An 18,936-nucleotide genomic window follows, 5' to 3' on the forward strand; every position below is an offset into this window, starting at 1 on the left:
CCTAAACACTTTGGGTGAAGTTGTATACACAGTGACTAGAGCGGAGCAGCTGCTTCCCCAACTCGGTGCATTGCTCTGTTGCAGAACTCCTAGCTTCCTTCTCCTCCAGGCATCTGTTACTGAGAACACTTGAAGGTTCTGCCAAGAGAACTCAAACTGGCAAGAGACTACTTGAAATTTAGAAAATCTCTCACATACACACACACACACACACACACTTCTAAAAAGATACAGCAAGTCCCAGAGAAAAGTGTGGGATGTTTCCCAATATCCAGACCTCTTTAAGAAAGGTCAAACACATTATCCTTTCCTGTGATGACCCTTGCCCTTGAAGAAGGGACCTCAGCAAGTCTGTGCGGTGCTTTTCCCAGAGGCTTTGTAATTTTTCACTCACTTTTTGACTTTGGGTCTGTACGGTTGGTACCTAGAAGGCCTTGTCTTGCCACATGGGGTGAAACCACCCTGATGGGCTTCTTGCAAGCATGGTTAATGAAGTCTAGAAGAATCTTGTGCTTTCCTAATGAACCTGAAAAGAGCTAAATAGACTACAGCATTCTAAACTAGAGGAAGGAAATAATTTGTTTGCCTTTACTGAGAGTCTTAGCAGAAAATTCGAGTGGAGAAGTGGCCTAGACAGTCCCTCTTGGGCCCCATCTGAGTGCGAGAGCTCCCTGAACCCTTGGGTGCCCCTCATTTTAGGTGGCCACAGGGAATCATCTCCGTGGTGGAAAACCTCTTGCCCACTTCCATCAGCTGAGTTCCTGGCCTTGAACACTGGTAAAACCAGGAAGGGGCTTTCCATACAGGGGTGACTTGGGAGGCTTGTGCTGTTAATATCACTCTGAGCCAAACAGAAATGACTCCTGAATTATCCTTTAGTTTTGTGTTCTTTATTATTCAGCTTTTGGATTTGATCTAGAGGTCTGTGTCCTCCATCTTCTCTGTGTCCTATTTGTTGAGGCTGATGCATTTTATTTCCTGGGAGAGAGCGATCTCCATAAGGGAGAATATGCTTGGTGAGGGTGGGGGGACTTGGCCAAGGTGTCTTTCCTTTTTTCTCCTGATTTCCCCTTCAGCATTCGAGTGCTACAGATTCCTTTTCCAGATGAACAAACACTGCAACAGATGTACCGTCCACAGCGTATTTGGGGGTTATTTGGGTCTGTTCAAATCGGGCTTTTCCTGCACCAGAGGATTTTGTGAAATGCATGGGGTTTTTGAACACAGGGAGATTTCCAGCCTCAGACTTAGAGAGGCTAAGAAATGAACTACCCCATTCCAGAATGTCTGTGAGTGTGCACAGCTGTGTTTTGGGGAACAGCTTCAGGCCCAAGTGAAGATGAGGAACAGAGCTCCTCTTTTATCTGGTACCTTCTGGAACTAGACATTTCATAATCTAGATCTTTCACTTTGGATTCTGCCTGGGATTTATTTTTTATTTATTTTTTAATTGGAGGAAAATTCTTTACCATGTTGTGTTGGTTTCTGCTGTACAAGGCAAATCAGCCATAATTGTACATGTAGCCCCTCCCTTTGGAGCCTCCCTTCCCTCCCCCACTCCACCCCTCTAGGTCATGACAGAGCGCCTAGCTGGACTCTCTGTGTTATATACCAACTTGTCAGCAGCTGTCTGTTTTACACACGATAGTGTGTATGTGTCGATGCTACTTTCTCCATTTGTCCCACTCTCTCCTCCCCTTGCTGTGTCCACAAGCCCATCTCTGCATCTGTGTCTCCATTCCTTCCCAGAAAATGGGTTCATCAATACCATTTTTCTAGATTCCATATATATGCACTAATATACAACATTTGTTTTTCTTTGACTGACTTCACTCTGTATAACAGGCTCTAGGTTCACACAGCTCACTAGAACTGACACAAGTTCATTTTTTATGAAAGCCACCTAGATGTCCATCTACAGGTGAATGGGTAAAGATGTGCTACATATGTACAATGGAATATTACTCTGCCTGGGATTTTGATAACATGGTCACTGTGGCTGAAGCTGATTTGACCCATTGAGATATGGAGGGGATGGGGAGAGAAGCCAGGTCAGGCCTCAGGGAGGGGGTGTGAGCCCTGTCTGCCCGTTGTGGACATACAGAGAAAGGATCCCACAGTGAGCCCTTGGGTACCATCCGCAACCTTCAGACTCGGCTTTCACAGCGATTCCACACGTTTTTGAGAGGGCTGCTTTTGTGGCCTCAGATGCCTGCTTTGTGTGAAAAGCTGAAAAGGAAGGTTTTGTTTAGCATGGAGCACTGACGATGGGGCCCGCTGCGGGAGTCAGGAGCCCTCCCATTTAAACCTGGCTCCATGATTGTCCGTGTCATCTTGGGGAATTTATTCAGCCTCCCCTTCACCTCCCTTTCCATAATGGTCAAATGAAGAGGTTGGATTAGAATTAGTTATTTTCTAAACTTCTTCTAATGATAATACTTTGTAACTCTTTGAGCCAGTATTAAACCAACCAAGTCAATAATTTGTGTTGTATCATTTCCCTTAGGATTCTAGAACGTCCTAGCCAAAAGAAACCTAAAGAAACCATTGATGGAGATTGATTTATAAATTCGATTTAACATGTTAAAAAAAATACCTTACTGTAACTTTCTCTGAAAGAGCAACCCCATTGACATTTGCCCTTCAATCATGATGAGGAACTGGAAACATCTCCATTACTACCGAGACATATAGCACTTTACAAAATTCTGTTACATCTGATTATCACAGAGCTCTGTGAAGGGACTGTTTGTTATGCCCATGTTTCAGGAATGATTAGTAGGTGGTAAAGCTGAAATCTAAATATGGATCTTCTGGCTCTCAATTCTCTAGAATTTTAGTTATTATTCCCCAGGCTAATTCTAACTAATTATGGATTATAAATTCCGGCTGCTCTGTTAATCAAATCGGTTTTCAGCACCTGCTATGGGCCCCAGTCAGTTTTCTTTGGAAAGTAAAATATAACCAACAAAGGTACGGTACACTGAGAAATGATGAAACAAATCAGTTCATCAAATTCAATAGCTGCAAATATATATGTATTTTTTCATCCCAAATTTGTAAATAATTTGAAAAATGACTCACCTTCCTGCCTTTTTTTTTAATAAGCTGTATCTAGTTCATTTCCTTTTTCCAAATATAAATCCCTAAAGGTTAAGAGTATTCTTATTTTTAAGGCAATATGGAACAGACAAAGTTAGCCTTTTCAGGTATTTTCATGTAGTCAGGGAAGCTCACCAAGGGAGTGGGGATAAGATGGCCCAGTGCCCTTGGGCCTTTAAAAAACATCTCACGGGGGGTAAATGCTTTGATTCCCAGCAGAGCAGGAGGTAACAAATGTGAGGCTCTCCATGGTGCTTGCCAGAAATATGTATGTTCTGTGGGACAGAACAAGGTACTTTGAAGATTGGAGAATTCATCGGCCCTGTGTTCACTTTATTGCTTTCTTCCTGTGCAAAATGTCTCTGGACCCAGAGGGAGAAGCACCGGCCAGACAGTGAGGCAAATGACAAGTTGACAAAATGGTTGTAATTCTAGAAGCTGCAGTCCTCTCCCAGTCTCTCTATGTAGGGGTAGGGATGCAGCCGAAATCTGAAACAGCTCCCAGGAGAGCAAGAAGATACTGTTACTAATGGTTGGACTGACCTGAATTCTTTCCACATTTATTTGTGCCCGACGTTGGCATAAACATCTTAACTGCATCTACATGAACACCTCTGTTGACCAATGGTGAACTGACTAAGAGAAAGCTAGCCAAACCTCATAACTCTGCCCACCATGTGCAGGAAAAGCAGCTGATGTCGTATTAGAAAGGCCTCAGAGTGACACCATAAGTGTCTCTACTTATCCAGAGATGTAATGACACCAGGTGTGAGACAGGACAGCAGAATTCGATGCCGCACTTGAGCCATGTGCTTTTTATTACGGGCAGATTTATGCAGGTTTAGACATGGTATCTATTTGCGTTCATTCATGCGTCTTCTAAACAAATGGTTCCCGAGCACCTGCTACTGTCCATTATCAAACGAGGAGCTGGGAGAGAGCCCCTGCCTTCCAGTTTCATACACTCTGGTAGGGGATGTAGGCATGCACACAGGGACTCAGTGACAGCTGCTGAGTTACGGGTAAGCTTAGGTGCTTGGAGAGCATCAGGGATGACTCATGCCTCTTGTGATGGAGTGGGAGTTTCAGTGAGAAATGGAAAGGGAGGTTCAGGTTGGGCTGAAAGATAAATACAGGTTAACCAAGTGAAGTTTGCACGAGGTTCAGGGATAGGGAAGTGGGAGTTGAAACCAAGCCAGAGAGTTCCAAACCCTGGAGAAGTAAGAGAGGGAAGCTTTCAGGAACTAAGTGGCTTCCTGAGCTACCTGCAATGGGACAGGACCAGCCAGCTCCCTTCTTGCCAACTTTGTGCTGCCCTTAACTTTAATAGTCCTGGCCATGTGCTGGTCATGTGCTGACCCATTTCTATAAGATTGGCTTCCTCCTTCCTGCCCTGGTATAAGTACTGTCATCTCCATTTACAAATATGGACACAGAGTCTGCAAGAGTTCAAGCAACTTGCTCACAGATGCACAGGAAAGAAAGCACCAGAGCCAGGTTTTAGACCAAGTCTAACTCAGAACAGGAGCTCTTTAGCACCTCCATCCAGAAGTGCCCCAGCCAGAAAGAGGGAAGCCCATGAAACCCAATAACCCACATTGTGTTGTCTGAGCATCTCCCCACTCCAGCTCCGAGCCAGCTCTTTGAGGATCAGAAGCAGGGTGATTCTTCAGGTAGCCCTCCCCTGCCTAGGATGGTGCAGGCACATTATACCTTCTCAATCGGTGCTTGCTAACTGAGGGGCTACTCTCTCTTACCCCCTTTTCTGTCCTCCTTGTATGAGTTTGGAAGGAATTCAACAATGATATTTATACTTGGGCCTTTTTTACGTAGCTCTTCTGAAACTGGGTACATGACTCAGTAGTAGATGAACGAGTGACTGTATGAGAAATTTAGCCACTGTTAAGAGACCCTTGAAATCTTCGTACGCTACTTAGTTATGCAAGTGGCATTATAATTGGAGAGTGTATCCTGCCACCAGGGGATTAAAGTCACGCTTATGTCAGGAAAAAAGTTAGACAAACTAGATGAACAATGTAGAACTACATCTGAGATCTGGTAATGAAATAAGTGACTTACGTCTCTTTAATTGATCTATTAATAAATTTCCATTTTATTGCTTTTTTAAAAGGTGAGTACCTTTTATATGAAAATTTGAAGACACCATCTAAATGAACCGGTGGCATCATTTTTGATGTGTAGAATTCAGAAGATCCTTCAAGGTTATTGTCTTAAAATAGTCCTGGATTAGAGTTAGTATTTTTTTTTTTTTTTTTGTCCTAGCCAGGAGGATGATGGTAATACATATGCCATGAGTTAATAAAGCACATGGGATTTTAAATTTCATATCCTGGCCCTGCCACCAGAGAAGCTTAGGTGAGTTATTGTCACGTGCACTCAGGGTTTTCTTGTTTGATAAAGGTGGATAAAACAGCTCACCTTTTAGAATCGTGAAGTGTACAAATAATATGTCAAGGGCATCAAGTTCTTTGCCCAACATGTAGTAGATATGTAAGTGTTTGACTCTACGAGATAGGTGAGAACACATACCCTCCAGATTGTCAGATTGCCCCAGTGCAGCATGTGCCCCATTTATGATCATGAATAGATTATAAAAGCTTGGACTCAGAGATGTGGATTCACATCACGAGCTTACAGCTATCACTATGACTTCTGTAACTTACTTACTCTCTCTGTGCATCAATTTTCTTCTCTTTAAAATGGGGATCATGGTTGGAGAGTTATTGTTGGGACTGATTGAGAGAAAGTGTTTAAAGCCCTTAATATGGACTCCATGCATAGTAAGTAGTCAATGCTAATTTTTATCACCTACGCTTCTGATTATCTAGGGGTTGCTTTGCTAGGAAGTCAGTATCACTCGTTTGCTCTTGCCACTGAGGCTTATTTGCAAACAGGGTTGTACTTGAGTGTTATGAGGATGTGACCCAGCTACTCTGTGCAGAGCAGAAGTGGAGGCCCTCCCTCTAACCTCCCCCAGTGCAGGGGATGTAGGTGCTGTGAGTGGGCTGGTTTCCATGGAAGGGTAGAGGAATGGAGGAGCTACCCAGCAGGGCGTGCAAAAGGCCTTTATGGAAAAAAAGAGATCTCTGGATGGAGTGGGATGAGAGACTTCAGAGAAGTATTAGGCATTACTTTTTAGTTAAGGGGCCTAACGGCACAGAAAAGTTAGAAAAGTGCATTTTGGAAAAGGAGATTTCCTTGGAAGGTCCACTTTCTTCCTAGATAAGCATGTAGGCATGTAGTTGGCAGTAGGTTTCTCAGTTGCTGGCGCCCCTTTCTTGGTCCCTGTTACCATGACCTTGAGTGGAATGGCTGGCAAACTGGACAGTATGGGCAGAGAGTCGCTGCCTAAGTCCATAACCCTTTCTAGGTTGATGCATTCCAGAAGGAAGAAAATGATTCAGACTCCTTCAGATGTCATATATACCTGGGATATGGGTGTAGAGAGATAGGTAAATAGTAAACAACTGAATTCAGAATTCAGTTTCCTTAAACAGTGTCATCTTCTTTAGGAATCTGAATTTGCTAGGTCATCTGTAATGGGATATCCTTCTAATATGACTTCTATTCCATTTTTTCCCCCTCTCTTTCTCTCTCTCACCCCCTTTCCACTTAAAACAATACATCTCCCTTGACCACACTGGTATCATCTACAATGAAAGATGGCTTTGACTGCTGACCATATATATACCAAGCTGTTCTCAGTTCTACCTAGCAGTGTCCTGTGCGTGGCAAGCTCTCTGCAGCATTTTCTGTGTTTAAGACATCGCCTCAACAAAATCCGTTTTAGATTTTTCCTTGCCTCTCGGCTGAATTACAGTCACAGTCAATGGGCCACTTGTGTGTAGTTCAAGAAGCAATTAAGGGCTCTTTTCTTTGAACAAGCGAGGGAGGGGGTAGAAAAAAATGATCATTATTTTGATGATTTTCTCTCTGTAGCTCAACAGTTCACAGATCTTTGATGCCATGAGTCTCAGCATTTAAACCCATTTCTATCACTGCCTTCTGCAGCCACTTCTGCCTGTCAGAGCGACTCCATGGAGGCCAAGGACTCACAAGTTAGTAGGTCAGAGCCACTCAATATGACGGTAGGATTGTGATTAAACACAGCTGTAACAGCTGCTTAATGATCCTCGGGATCATGATGGTATCACTGAAAATTAGGAAGCACAGTCTTTGGAGACCCCCCAAGGAAATTTTCAGTCGCCACTGTAAGCCTTTTGTTTTATTCTGGGAGAGTTATCATAATCAGAATATGATAGTATTATCTTTCTAGGCCTGTCCACATGAATCTTGTCCATGTCTAGCTTCTATGTTTCCAAAGGCAGAGACTTTTATCTAACCTCTATTGCACTGGGTCTAAAACAAAGCTGAAGAGAGAAGCCACTTAAATGATTTTGTTAAGATGATCAGTGAATGCCCTCCTGGACGTGTCTCAAGAAGCATTTGGTGTGTGTGGACCAATAACCCAGGCCCTTGGGAGAGACGACTCACTACATATCAGTGGTTCTCAGAGTGGTCCTTCGACCAACAGCCTCTGCATCACTTGGGAACAGGTTAGATGCACATTCTTCCACCCTACCCTGGGAAACTCTGGGGCTTGGGCCCAGCAACCTGTACACTAACAAGCTTTCCTGTAATTCTGATGCCTGCTCATGTATGAGAAGCACAGGTCTACACACTTCCTGGCTCTTAAATGCCTCTGCAGACTTTCTTCTGTGGAAAGGAGACTTGGAATACCAGCAAGACTAGAAGGGTGAGGACTGAGCTTCCTCGAGACGAGGACATAGCCTTCCAGGGTGTTAACATGATGACTTCTGCCTTTGGATGTGTTAGGGCTGCCTGGAAGCCCAGTATAGTTCCACAGAACCATATGGGTGAAACTGGATATTTCTTGCCTTGAAGAGAATGTTTTCTTGCTTCTCCACTGGGTATGCATGTTGAGGTAGAGAAGGGCACTGATTTCTTGTTCAAAACCAAGGCAGCAGTGGCGTGAAGAGAGAGGGAGGTTTAGACGTGAAAGACTTGGGTCAAGGAACTGCCCTGCTCTGGGAGCTTGGGGACTCTGGGAAAATCCATTAACCTCACTAAATTCAGGTGGACCTGAGTTTGCTCATCTCAAAGCCAGAGCTAATTATATCTGCCCTATCTGTTTCATAGGACATTCTGCTCAATTGAGAGACAGGTCAAGATGGGATTTTACCCAAACTCACTCACTTCACTCAAATAGACTCCAAGATGAAGGTGCCCTACCAGCAAAAATCAGAGCTCAGTGGGGACAGAGCACTTTGTTAGTTTATTATACAGATATATTTATATATACACATACACACACTGTAGGGCTTTTCTGGTAAGGGGTGATAAAGACAAGGCTGAATCATGTTAATCTAAGTGAGTCCTCCCATCTCCATTTTGTGGTCAGACTCCCCATCCCAATACCTACCCACCCAGCCCAGGCATGAGCAGCTGGAACCCCAAACCTGTGACCAATATCAGGGTGTGAAGACCAGATAAAGGCAGGAACCTGAGTTGAGTCTTCTCCATCAGTTCAGTTCAATTCAGTTGCTCAGTCGTGTCTGACTCTTTGCGGCACCATGAATCACAGCATGCCAGGCCTCCCTGTCCATCACCAACTCCCGGAGTTCACTCAAACTCACATCCATCGAGTCCGTGATGCCATCCAGCCATCTCATCCTCTGTCGTCCCCTTTTCCTCCTGCCCCCAATCCCTCCCAGCATCAGAGTCTTTTCCAATGAGTCAACTCTTCATATGAGGTGGCCAAAGTACTGGAGTTTCAGCTTTAGCATCATTCCTTCCAAAGAACACCCAGGGCTGATCTCCTTTAGAATGGATTGGTTGGATCTCCTTGCAGTCCAAGGGACTCTCAGGAGTCTTCTCCAACACCACAGTTCAAAAGCATCAATTCTTCGGCGCTCAGCTTTCTTCACAGTCCAACTCTCACACCCATACATGACTACTAGAAAAACCATAGCCTTGTCTAGACGGACCTTTGTTGGCAAAGTAATGTATTATCCATAGATGCCAGTGAAAGAGAGAGGTGAGCCTAGGAGGCTGTGTGAGAGGACAGCAGTTTTGCCATTGTGATCATGCCCAGTGGCAGCCAGGCTCTCACCCATCACACTGGGCGTGCCCCCATCACAGAGCCAGATTTGAATCTGCTTCTCCAACATGCAGCAAAACCAAGCTGCTGCTGCCGTGTTGTGGTGAAGGAGAATGCACTATTTATTACAGGGCACCAAGCAAGGAGAATGGGCAGCTCATGCTCAAAAGACCCAAACTCCCTGATGGAAGGGTTTTTAATGGAAAAGAACGTGTGTGTTTATATATATGTATGTGTGTGTGTATATATATGTATATGTGTATATAGTACATGCCAGGCACATACATGTTTGAAGAACATCTTAAGACACCCTCTAACTACGATTCCACAGGACCATCTCTTTTTAGTAAATCAGAAGTGACATGTTACACAGTGATAATCTATTAAATCTCTCTTAGAACCTCCCTTCAAGGTGACTTTGAAGAGTGGAGACACTCTTAAGCCTGCTATCTGAGGTTATTGAGGTATGATGAAGAGAACCACCACCCCCCACACGTGACCCGCTGCCCAATTCCTAAGGTTCTCAAACATTCTCAGCTCATGGTATCTTTGTGTCTCAGGAATTTTTTCACTCCCTAGACCAAGAAGAATAGCAACAGTTCCATATATTAATAGTTTCGAATTACTAGTAGCAGTGTCTGCTACTGACAGAGACTGTGCTACCCTTGACTTTTTAAAATATCCCATGGCTTTCTTGTGAATTAGTTGCAGTCTCACAGCTTGGGAACCATAGCCTCTACCTCACCTGAAGCAAAGGAGAAGGGTCTTCAACACTGAGAAGGACTCTACCACCTTCATGACATTTATCTGAAATAGTCCAGTAGATAATGAGAATTTTTACTCAAAAATGGGAAGGTGATTTTGGTGGAAAGGTGATTTTGATAAATTGTAAGCAACTGGTAGACACGATCTGTTTCTTTAAAGATATTTCAATATCAATCAATTCCAGGTCAAGAATTCCTTTGGACCCATTTGTAAATGTGCTGCCTTTAGTTTAGAAGCAGCGGTTTCTTTCTGGAGTAACAGAATAATTGCCTATATATCATGTATATTTCCATGTCTGTATCATTCAGTGGACCTTTGACTACTTCAGAGCAGAGTCTGGAAAGAGTAGGTGCTCAATGTATATTTTCAAATTACATTACTCTTTTTACGAATGGCTTTTAGATCAAAGTGTGTTGGCATGACTGTGGAGGTCCTGGTGGAGCTTGCTTTGCTTCCCATGATAATAGCAAGCAAAGGGAATGCAGAGTCTTAGCCACTGGACCACCAGGTCTGGTGTGAAGTCACCCAGTCGTGTCTGACTCTTTATGACCCCATGGACTGTAGCCCACCAGGCTCTTCTATCCGTGGAATTCACCAGGCAATAATGCTTCAGTGGGTTGCCATTCCCTTCTCCAAGTCCCTTAATATTTGCTTTAAGTTGGATACCTGACAAATAGAGATGAGAGTTTTTCTTGGGGCTCTCCACACGTCTCTTTCCCTTTATCCCCTAGGCCCAGTATCATTGAAACTCTCTTGGGTTAAGAGAAGTTAATAGCCCTGCAACATAAACAGTGGTGCCGTTGGTAGGCAGTTCATGCCATTTGAGAAATCTGAAGCACTGAGCTGTGCCCAACAGTGCTGCAGGGTGGTGGGCCTAGACAACATTTAATACCCATTCCAACCCTGAGATCGTCTAGGCATCTGAGGTGTGAGCTGTTCATAGTCCTGCAGGGTCAGTGAGTGTCTTGGTTTTAAATAACAGGAGCAGTAAGGAAGCTTGTTGTGATAAATGGTGCACCTGCATACTGCCTCACCCTTGCTTCAGAATCAAACAAGAGTCTTTTAGCATATGAATCTCAGAAAGCTGTTCAGAGGGCCATGTAGAGCATAGAAGCAATGGGAAGGCACCATTTCCAGGTCTCTGCCAGTTGTAGTTCAGAGCACAGGTGAACTGCCTGCTCGGTTTCAACACCTTTTCTGCAGTGAGTTAGGAAAAGATGCCTTCGATGGTGGAGAGAAGTGGATTGGAAGCCATACTTTTAAAAAAGCCTTCCATTCATTTGCTGCAGAACCACTTTGGGCCTGCCCAGACGTGGATTCCTGGAACTCCGATGGAATGGAAACACTGAACATGTGACATTATTCCAAGACTTTTACTATGGTCCATACCCTGTTTTGAGGACTTTATGTGTATTAACTCATTTCAAAATAGTATTAGAACCAAAAAGGAAGATGCTGCTTCTGTGATCTTTCAGTCTTCTTTAAGGTCATATGGTAGCCTGAGGTAGATCTATAACTTGACCCTATTCACAAAAATACTATTTCCAGGAGCAGAGCACACTTTATAAAGTAGATAGTATTGATAAGAAAGTAAAAACAATATCACTTTTTATTAATCCAAATGTGCAGAGAAAAGACCCCATTTTGTACAAAACTTCATTCAGGTTCTTTTAAGATTCAGTTCTAAATGCTAAATGATCAGCCTTTTAGGAGGGATTTATTTGAAGGTCCTAGAGGAGAAGGAAATGGCAACCCACTCCAGTGTTCTTGCCTGGAGGATTCCAGGGACGGGGGAGCCTGATGAGCTGCCGTCTATGGGGTCGCACAGAGTCGGACACGACTGAAGCGACTTAGCAGCAGCAGCAGCAGCAGCAGCAGCAGCAGCAGAAGTATGTAGTTCTTGGGACGGATGATCTCTTCATCCAGCACTTAAAGTTAAAATCTTTGTACTTTAATGATTCGTAGAGTAGTTTGAAATATAGAAATGTGAGTGATTTTGCTCCTATCACTGTGGGTATTACCCTGTGTTCTAAAATCATATCATAAAAACATAAACTTACTACTCTAATCTTGTAGGGTTATCCATGCCAGTGTCCAGTGAGGGAACTGAGAGAAGGCGGCATGATCCAGGTAATGATGTTTTTTCATGAAAAGCAAGAAATGGAAATGTTCTGGCTTTTTTTCAATAACATGTAATTTGTAATGTTCTTCCCCTCATTTATAATCCTATCTGTGTATAAACAGTAATTTGCTCTTATAAACATGTACTGTAGTAAGAGTTCTGTGGGGAGCAGTTGGTGTTCGTTATCTGTGACATCATGAGCATTTAAAAAACAATAATTATAAATATCCTCTAGAGTGAAAAAAAATAGTGGAAGAAATTGGAGAGTCTGTCTAGAGACTTTCTTATTGCTCTGTTTTTGTCCTGCCTCCACCCCAGTTACTTTGAGTTTGGACTTGCTTAAATCCTACAAAACTCAGTGTAGGTGTTACCTACTGCAAAGCTCGGAGAATGTTATGGTTTGGAGAACAGTATTTAGTAACATGACTTCTTTATATCTGAAATAAGTTGCTGTTGTTAATGTTGGCCTTCCAATTCTGAAATTGAAATAATAAGCCGAGGTTCCTTTGCCTGACACAGTAAATTGTGGTTTGTTTGCTTTCCTTTGTTTTTTAAATCCAAGGATATACCAATGCAATGAAGGTTTGTATTTCTCTGAAAGATCTGAGTTACAGAGAAACAGTTAATTCTAGTAATAGAGATTAGTCTGTGAAACACAAGCAAAAGGATCCATGTATCAAAGGCATACTTCAGTTTCATAAAATTTACAGAGTGGCGTTTCAACAGAGGAGACCATTAGATTACTAATGGGATACTTAGAAAGGAAAAGAGCAAACTTAGAGTGTAATCTGAATATATGAACTGCTTATGTTCTTAAAGTCCTATTTGTACCATTTTTTGTAACTTGGAATGCATTCCCCTGTAGGAACTATATTTTGCTTGCTTTTGGGGCTCCCTAGCTAGCTTATGAAAATCTGTGTTAAACATAATGTAGTAACATGGTTTTTAGAAAGAGAACCGAATTAGATATCAGGCGGCCTTGGGTTTGGGTCCAGACTGGAGCACAATCTCTCTCTATGGCCCTAGGCAGGGCACTAAACCTTTTAGTGCTTTTGCACATATATAAAATGCAAATGCTGAAACCCAGTATTGGGTATAGAGTAAACATTCAACAAATGTTTGCTGAATGAGTGAACAAGTGAGTAAGCCTATATTTTATTTCTGTGGGGAAAAAAATCCATCCAAAGGCTGTCAGACTTTTACAGCTTCTCTGGTATCACTGCGGAGACGGCAGACCAAGTACAAAATCGGAAACTTCTTAAAGCCTTTCATAGCCATTTATGTAGTGTCCAGGTCACCTCTGTGTGCCTGGTGGCTGGATGTCTAACCATGTTAGCTCCAGAGGCAAGGCCAAAGCTTCATGGAAACCTTAACAGGCTCCCATACAAGGAGAGGAGGCACGGCAGGGGTGTGGTGGCCGTTTGTATATTTGACTCAAGAACAAGTTGCGTGTTTGCAAATCAAGGACTTTGTGTTTACTTCTCCCTTTGTGAAATGTGACTAAAGTATTAAAAATGTCTTGATTAGAAAATATGTTAAATATATATTTTGATGGGAGCAATGCATTTAAAATAATGAGAAGGAAGAAAAGCACTTAAGAAAAATGAAATGTGTAGTGTTATACCCAAAAAGGAGCAAAAAGACGCAAGGTATTCTAGACTTGGAGGCAGCTCATTCTGATTTTGGGAATGGACTTTCGGTTTATTTTAATGTAACCCCTGCTTTTCTAATTATAGTCGTTTGTTCTCAAACAGGCACTGGTAGAAGCAGTTTTGAATCTATTTTCTATTTCAGTAGGCATACCTTCTGAAAAACCCCTAAAATTTCAAGAGGAGCTTTTTCTTCTTTTCTTTTTCTTAAGCAATTGCTGTTTTGTGTGTGTGTGTGTCTGTGTGTGTGTCTGTGTGTGTGTGTGTGTGTGTGTGTGTGTTTTGAGCTCCAAGGGCTGACAGCTGTTCTAGTCTTGCTTGGGGATTTTTTCACAATGTGGATTAATCAATGTTATGAACTGGGTCCGTGGGGTTTTGGGAATGTAATTGGTTTCAGATGACACTTTGCTAGTCAATCTGTGAAACAGCCGAATGTTGACACAGCTGAACAATTCCAGCTGTTTCCACTCGCCCCTTCCTCTTTCCTTGGACGCTGCATCCTCTGCCCTCTCTCATTGTGACTTTGCTAAACTAATTTGTTATCCTTTCTGAAATTTCTTTTTGCTTTTCTGTTCTTTGGGACATCAGGGCTCCTCCTTTATTATAGCGGCCACCCAATTTTATTTTGCAAAACTTCTTTCTTGGCTTGCATAGTTTTTTAAGGAAATAATAGTTTTACCATTTAAGTTCCCTTTTTATTTGTGGTGATCCCCTAGTTTGTTTATTTAAAGGTGCAGAGCACCAAATTAGGCTTTGCACAAGTGCTTGGATTCTGTGAATATTTGGTTTCACAGTTGCTTGATCAACCTTTATTTTTAATTACAAGAGACATTTCCATTGAATGAACAATACAAACCATTAGTTTCATTCAATGTATAGTTATGTTTGCTACCGTGTATCCTTCTGAAACTATGAGAAGAGATTCAAGTGTCAGTATTGCTGCTAGAAAGATGCATGATTAGAAGGGAGGAATCCAAAAAGGACCGATCCTGAATTATGTACATTATATTAACAGTTTATATACTGTCAGGGGAAATGGTTTGTAAATTGCTTTCAGTGGTTTTTCATTATCAGACTAATTTCTCTTTGTTTTTTCAAGAGTACTTGTTTCTGCATCTTACTCAGTAGGGGAAAGGCTTTAACTGTTTGGGTGCCCAATATAATTTTGTTGCTTTATAGGGTGATGGGCTGTAAATCCAGGGCTAAGTGAGCTAAACTGAGGAATAGGACTGCACAGATAGGCACATGCTTGAGTGTGGTCATTCCCAAAAGCTAAGACTCTTGATGTGGGTGAGGTAATCTCATTTTTCCCAGAAAGGTCTGTATTGACTGAATGACTGACTCAGGCTTACAGCACAACGGGCAGCACTTACTCTGCCTTGCTTGCAGATTTAAATGCACAGCACAATGACATACTCCTCGGAGTCAAGGCTAAGATGTCAAAGAACCTGGAACAATTGAGCAATTGTCATGAGAATTTGGTGAATAAATGCAATTGACATAGCACATTTTTCCAGATATGTCCTCCTCCTACAATTGTTAATGAACATGGTATCAGAGGAAACAGTCTCAAGGGTGGAGATTATCTTAGAGACAGGAAACAATGGGTAGATAGACAATGTCATTTCTTTGCATGAAGATTATAAACAGTACAGGCCTCTAGACGCTGGTCCATTTGTTCACTTTTATGTGAGCTTGTGTGTAGTGAAACTTCTGGATGTAATAGTGAAATACTGATCTGACATGAGCCACGTGTGCAGAAAAGAAGCAAAAGAGCATCTGTATAACCAAAGCACATGGAAAAGCTAACTCAAACTGCACTTGGAGGTGAGCAGCCAGAATTATAGGTGATAACCCAGTAAATGGGTTTACATGTTACTGCGGACAGTTCTCCAAAGATTGACCAAATTGTGGTTATGGTCCAAAAGGCAGGCTGGGTGTAATTGTGGAGGGTGTTGGAATCCAAATCAAAAGCATGTCTCCGGCCATTTATACTATGATCTGCAGCTGGACCAATATACCTTAAGAACAACCTAACGAAGCCAAGGAAGGTTTGGGAAGGGATAAAGGAGCTAAGGAATTTTAGATATACTGCAAGAGCAAACGGATGTATCTGATACCCTTCATCTAAGAAGTTGAGAATGGGTGAGATGAAGGTTTTGAAAATGATAAAGAGGTTCAGGCACTGCTCCCAAGTTGTTTTAAATCTTGGAAATTTCTACAGTTCCACTTCTCTGCCAGGAAAGGGGATGGACAGATGACGTTTTAGTTTTTCTTGCTACCTGACGGTGAGGTGAAGTGCAGAAGTCTCAGTTTTGGTGGTGATGGTTGCTCAGCCACTCACATGGTCTCCCCAGAGCTACTGAAAATGAGTCTTAGAGTGCTTTTCACAGAAGGCATCACTGATGTCAAGAATCTGGGGAGGCTGTGAAAATGGCACATCACTAGACTCCACAGTAGAACTGCAGAATCAGTATGGAGGGAGAGGGTCTGCATTTTTAACAAGCTCCCTAGGTGAATCTTACACACTCCAAAGTTTAAAAAACCATAAAGTTTGCACTAGGATTTTAGGCTAAGCGGGAAGTGCCAGGTTACAGCACAGGTATAATGGGATATAGCTCCCCAGTTTAATATAAAGCCAATAAGAACGGGCCATGTAAATGTGCCCTTTGTATTGCCAGGTATTACAAAAATAAAGAGCTGTTCAAATATTTGGTGCTAAGAAGGTGCAGACTCAAATTACCTGGACAGCATTCCTAGGTGGAAACTGTGGCTCCAAGGAATGAGAGTTGTTTTTCTTTGTGATTTGATGTGCCTTAGTGCCTTTCCTTTCGGAATGTGATTGCATAATTGTACACAGGCACTCCCTCCCTTGAGGCAGAGGGCTAATTACATAACACAGCTGATAGGCCCCATCACACTGTCCTCTAATTATGGTTTATGAAATGTACTGAGTTGACCTTTGCCATCACAGCTGCCCTGAAGGTTGACTCCAGGATGTTATGTCTGGAAGGGGGTTGAGACATTATCCAGCAATAACTCTACCAAAGCTTATTCTGAAGCGAGTGGAAGGCCCAATACAGAAAGGCAGTTCAGGACCAGGACTAGAAGTTGACTTTCCCAGTGTTTTCCATAGTTTAACATCTAGGCCAACATGTTCTTACTTTATTTTGCAATTTCGTTGTTGTGTTGTTGTTGTTTAGGCACTAAATTATGTCCAACTCTTTTGCCATCCCATGGACTGTGGCCCACCAGGCTCCTCTGTCCATGGGATTCCCCAGGCAAGAATACTGCAGTGGGTTGCCATTTCCTTCTCCAGGGGCTTTTCACAGACCAGGGATCAAACCTACGCCTCCTGAATTGGCAGGTGTGTTCTTTACCACTGAGCAACTGAAGAAGCAATACTGGCTTATTTTTTACTGTTCTCATAGGAAACTCCGTTTGCAATCACTTAAGATTCTTAAGTTGAAAAGGTATCATTTAATGTTCCTACTCTTTTATACTCATAATAGTTAATAGTTATTGATCACATGCCATGTGCCAGACAGTGCATTAAACACTTGATATACATTAACCATCTCAGCCTCTCAGCAGGCCTATGAGGGTGAAGATCCCCATTTTAAAGATAAGGCTTTTGAAATATTGAAGATTTTCCAAGGACATACAACTAGTAAATAGGAGACCAAAGATTTCAATCAGGCCAATCTGATTCCAGGTTATTATTTTATTTTACCAAACTATTAGTTGACTGTGTTGATGTGCAAAAATTCTCTTTTGTACAAATACAAGGCCAGGGAACATTATCTGAATTACTCTTTACATTTTGATAATACAATATAAAGTGTGCTCAACATTTACACCAGGTTCTGAATGGCACAACTTTTGCATTATCAGGTTGCACTGATAGAGTGTAAATACTCTAGTGTTGTCTCATGGGGCTGTGGCTGTCTTCTCCCTGCCTCCTTCCATGCCCATCTTTCATAATAAGCTTCCTTTTGGTGAAATAAGACAACCCATGATGAAGGGAATCTCTTTTTCTGTGGAACTTGAATTTCTATTTAGGGACAATAGCAGCTCCGCACATGAAGACATTGGATACGACACTCGTTAGTCTCTAAGGGGAGCTTTGTTGTCGGCAGTGCCATTGAATAGCGTGTCATGATTGGTGGGCTTTGTGTGGCCACCCGGGTGCTCACCGATGTGTCCCGCCGGTCAGCAAGCACACCAGTGAACGTGTCTGATCTGAGTGCCCACTCCTGACCTTTTTACATTACGGTCTGTTTGTGGATCTTTGTCTCAGAATTTACCCAGGCTTTGTAAATTCTGTTGCTTTCAGATAATTGTGATAAATTAGAAGAGTCCAGTATGGAAGGAGAGCTCACTTGAAGTGGGATGCTTTGTTTTACTTTATCACAGGCTTTTTGAAGGGAGCATGTCCTCGGACCTTGGTAGTAAGCATAGAAACACTCACCCTCAAGGATGGAGACTATTTCCCTGTAGACACAGAACTCCTATCCCTGCCCTACGTATGAGGGGGATGGAAGGGGATGCCACTGTCATCACTCCAGGTAGCAATGCCACGGGGACACCACATGCACAAACACACGCGTGAAATGCACCTACTGCCTGCAAGTGCCTGAAGGCTGCTCATCGAAGAAGCAGTGGTCACAAACACGCAGAGCCTTTATCCAGGCCGTTCCCTCTGCCCAAAGTGCCCTCCTGGATCTTCTCCACTGAGTTTACTCCTCCTTTTCTCAACACTCTGCTCCAGGTCTCCTCCTCTGAGACCTCTTCCCTGCCTCCATCCCGACCAGCACAGCCCCTCCCCACTGCTCTCTGCTGACCTTGGTAAGCTTCTGCAGAATGCTGGTTTAGAGTGGTTCATATTCTTAAGCAGACCTGATTTTCAGGACTCCCAGAGGCCTCTCCAGGGGAACACCAGTCCAGAGAAATGCCCCTTTCCAGCCAAGGGAGCAGAAGTAATGACTTTTCTTTCTTTCATTGGTATCTGGGCCACTTGGTTGGGTATAGAGTTGGGGATCATCAGCATGACTGGCTGGAAGCCACTGCATGGCTCTCCTGAGGCTTTATCACCCAAACCTCACACCTTTTCTCAGAAAGTAAAAGGGGTGCTTATTCTGATTTGTAAGTTCCAC

General features: G+C 42.8%; 1 protein-coding gene across 2 annotated transcripts in view; it reads left to right on the top strand.

Annotated features, from left to right (window-relative positions):
- The window catches only part of RORA (RAR related orphan receptor A), an 807,747-nt gene that overhangs the window by 153,464 nt on the left and 635,347 nt on the right, over positions 1-18,936 (top strand). The window contains exon 2 of one of the 2 annotated variants that reach the window (XM_042253059.2): positions 12,086-12,139. In XM_042253059.2, coding sequence (XP_042108993.1) covers positions 12,086-12,139 — 54 coding nt within the window. The other variant, XM_027971773.3, reaches the window with a different exon arrangement.

Source organism: Ovis aries, chromosome 7 (genome assembly GCF_016772045.2).
Source record: "Ovis aries strain OAR_USU_Benz2616 breed Rambouillet chromosome 7, ARS-UI_Ramb_v3.0, whole genome shotgun sequence".
In the NCBI taxonomy this organism is placed as follows: domain Eukaryota; kingdom Metazoa; phylum Chordata; class Mammalia; order Artiodactyla; family Bovidae; genus Ovis; species Ovis aries.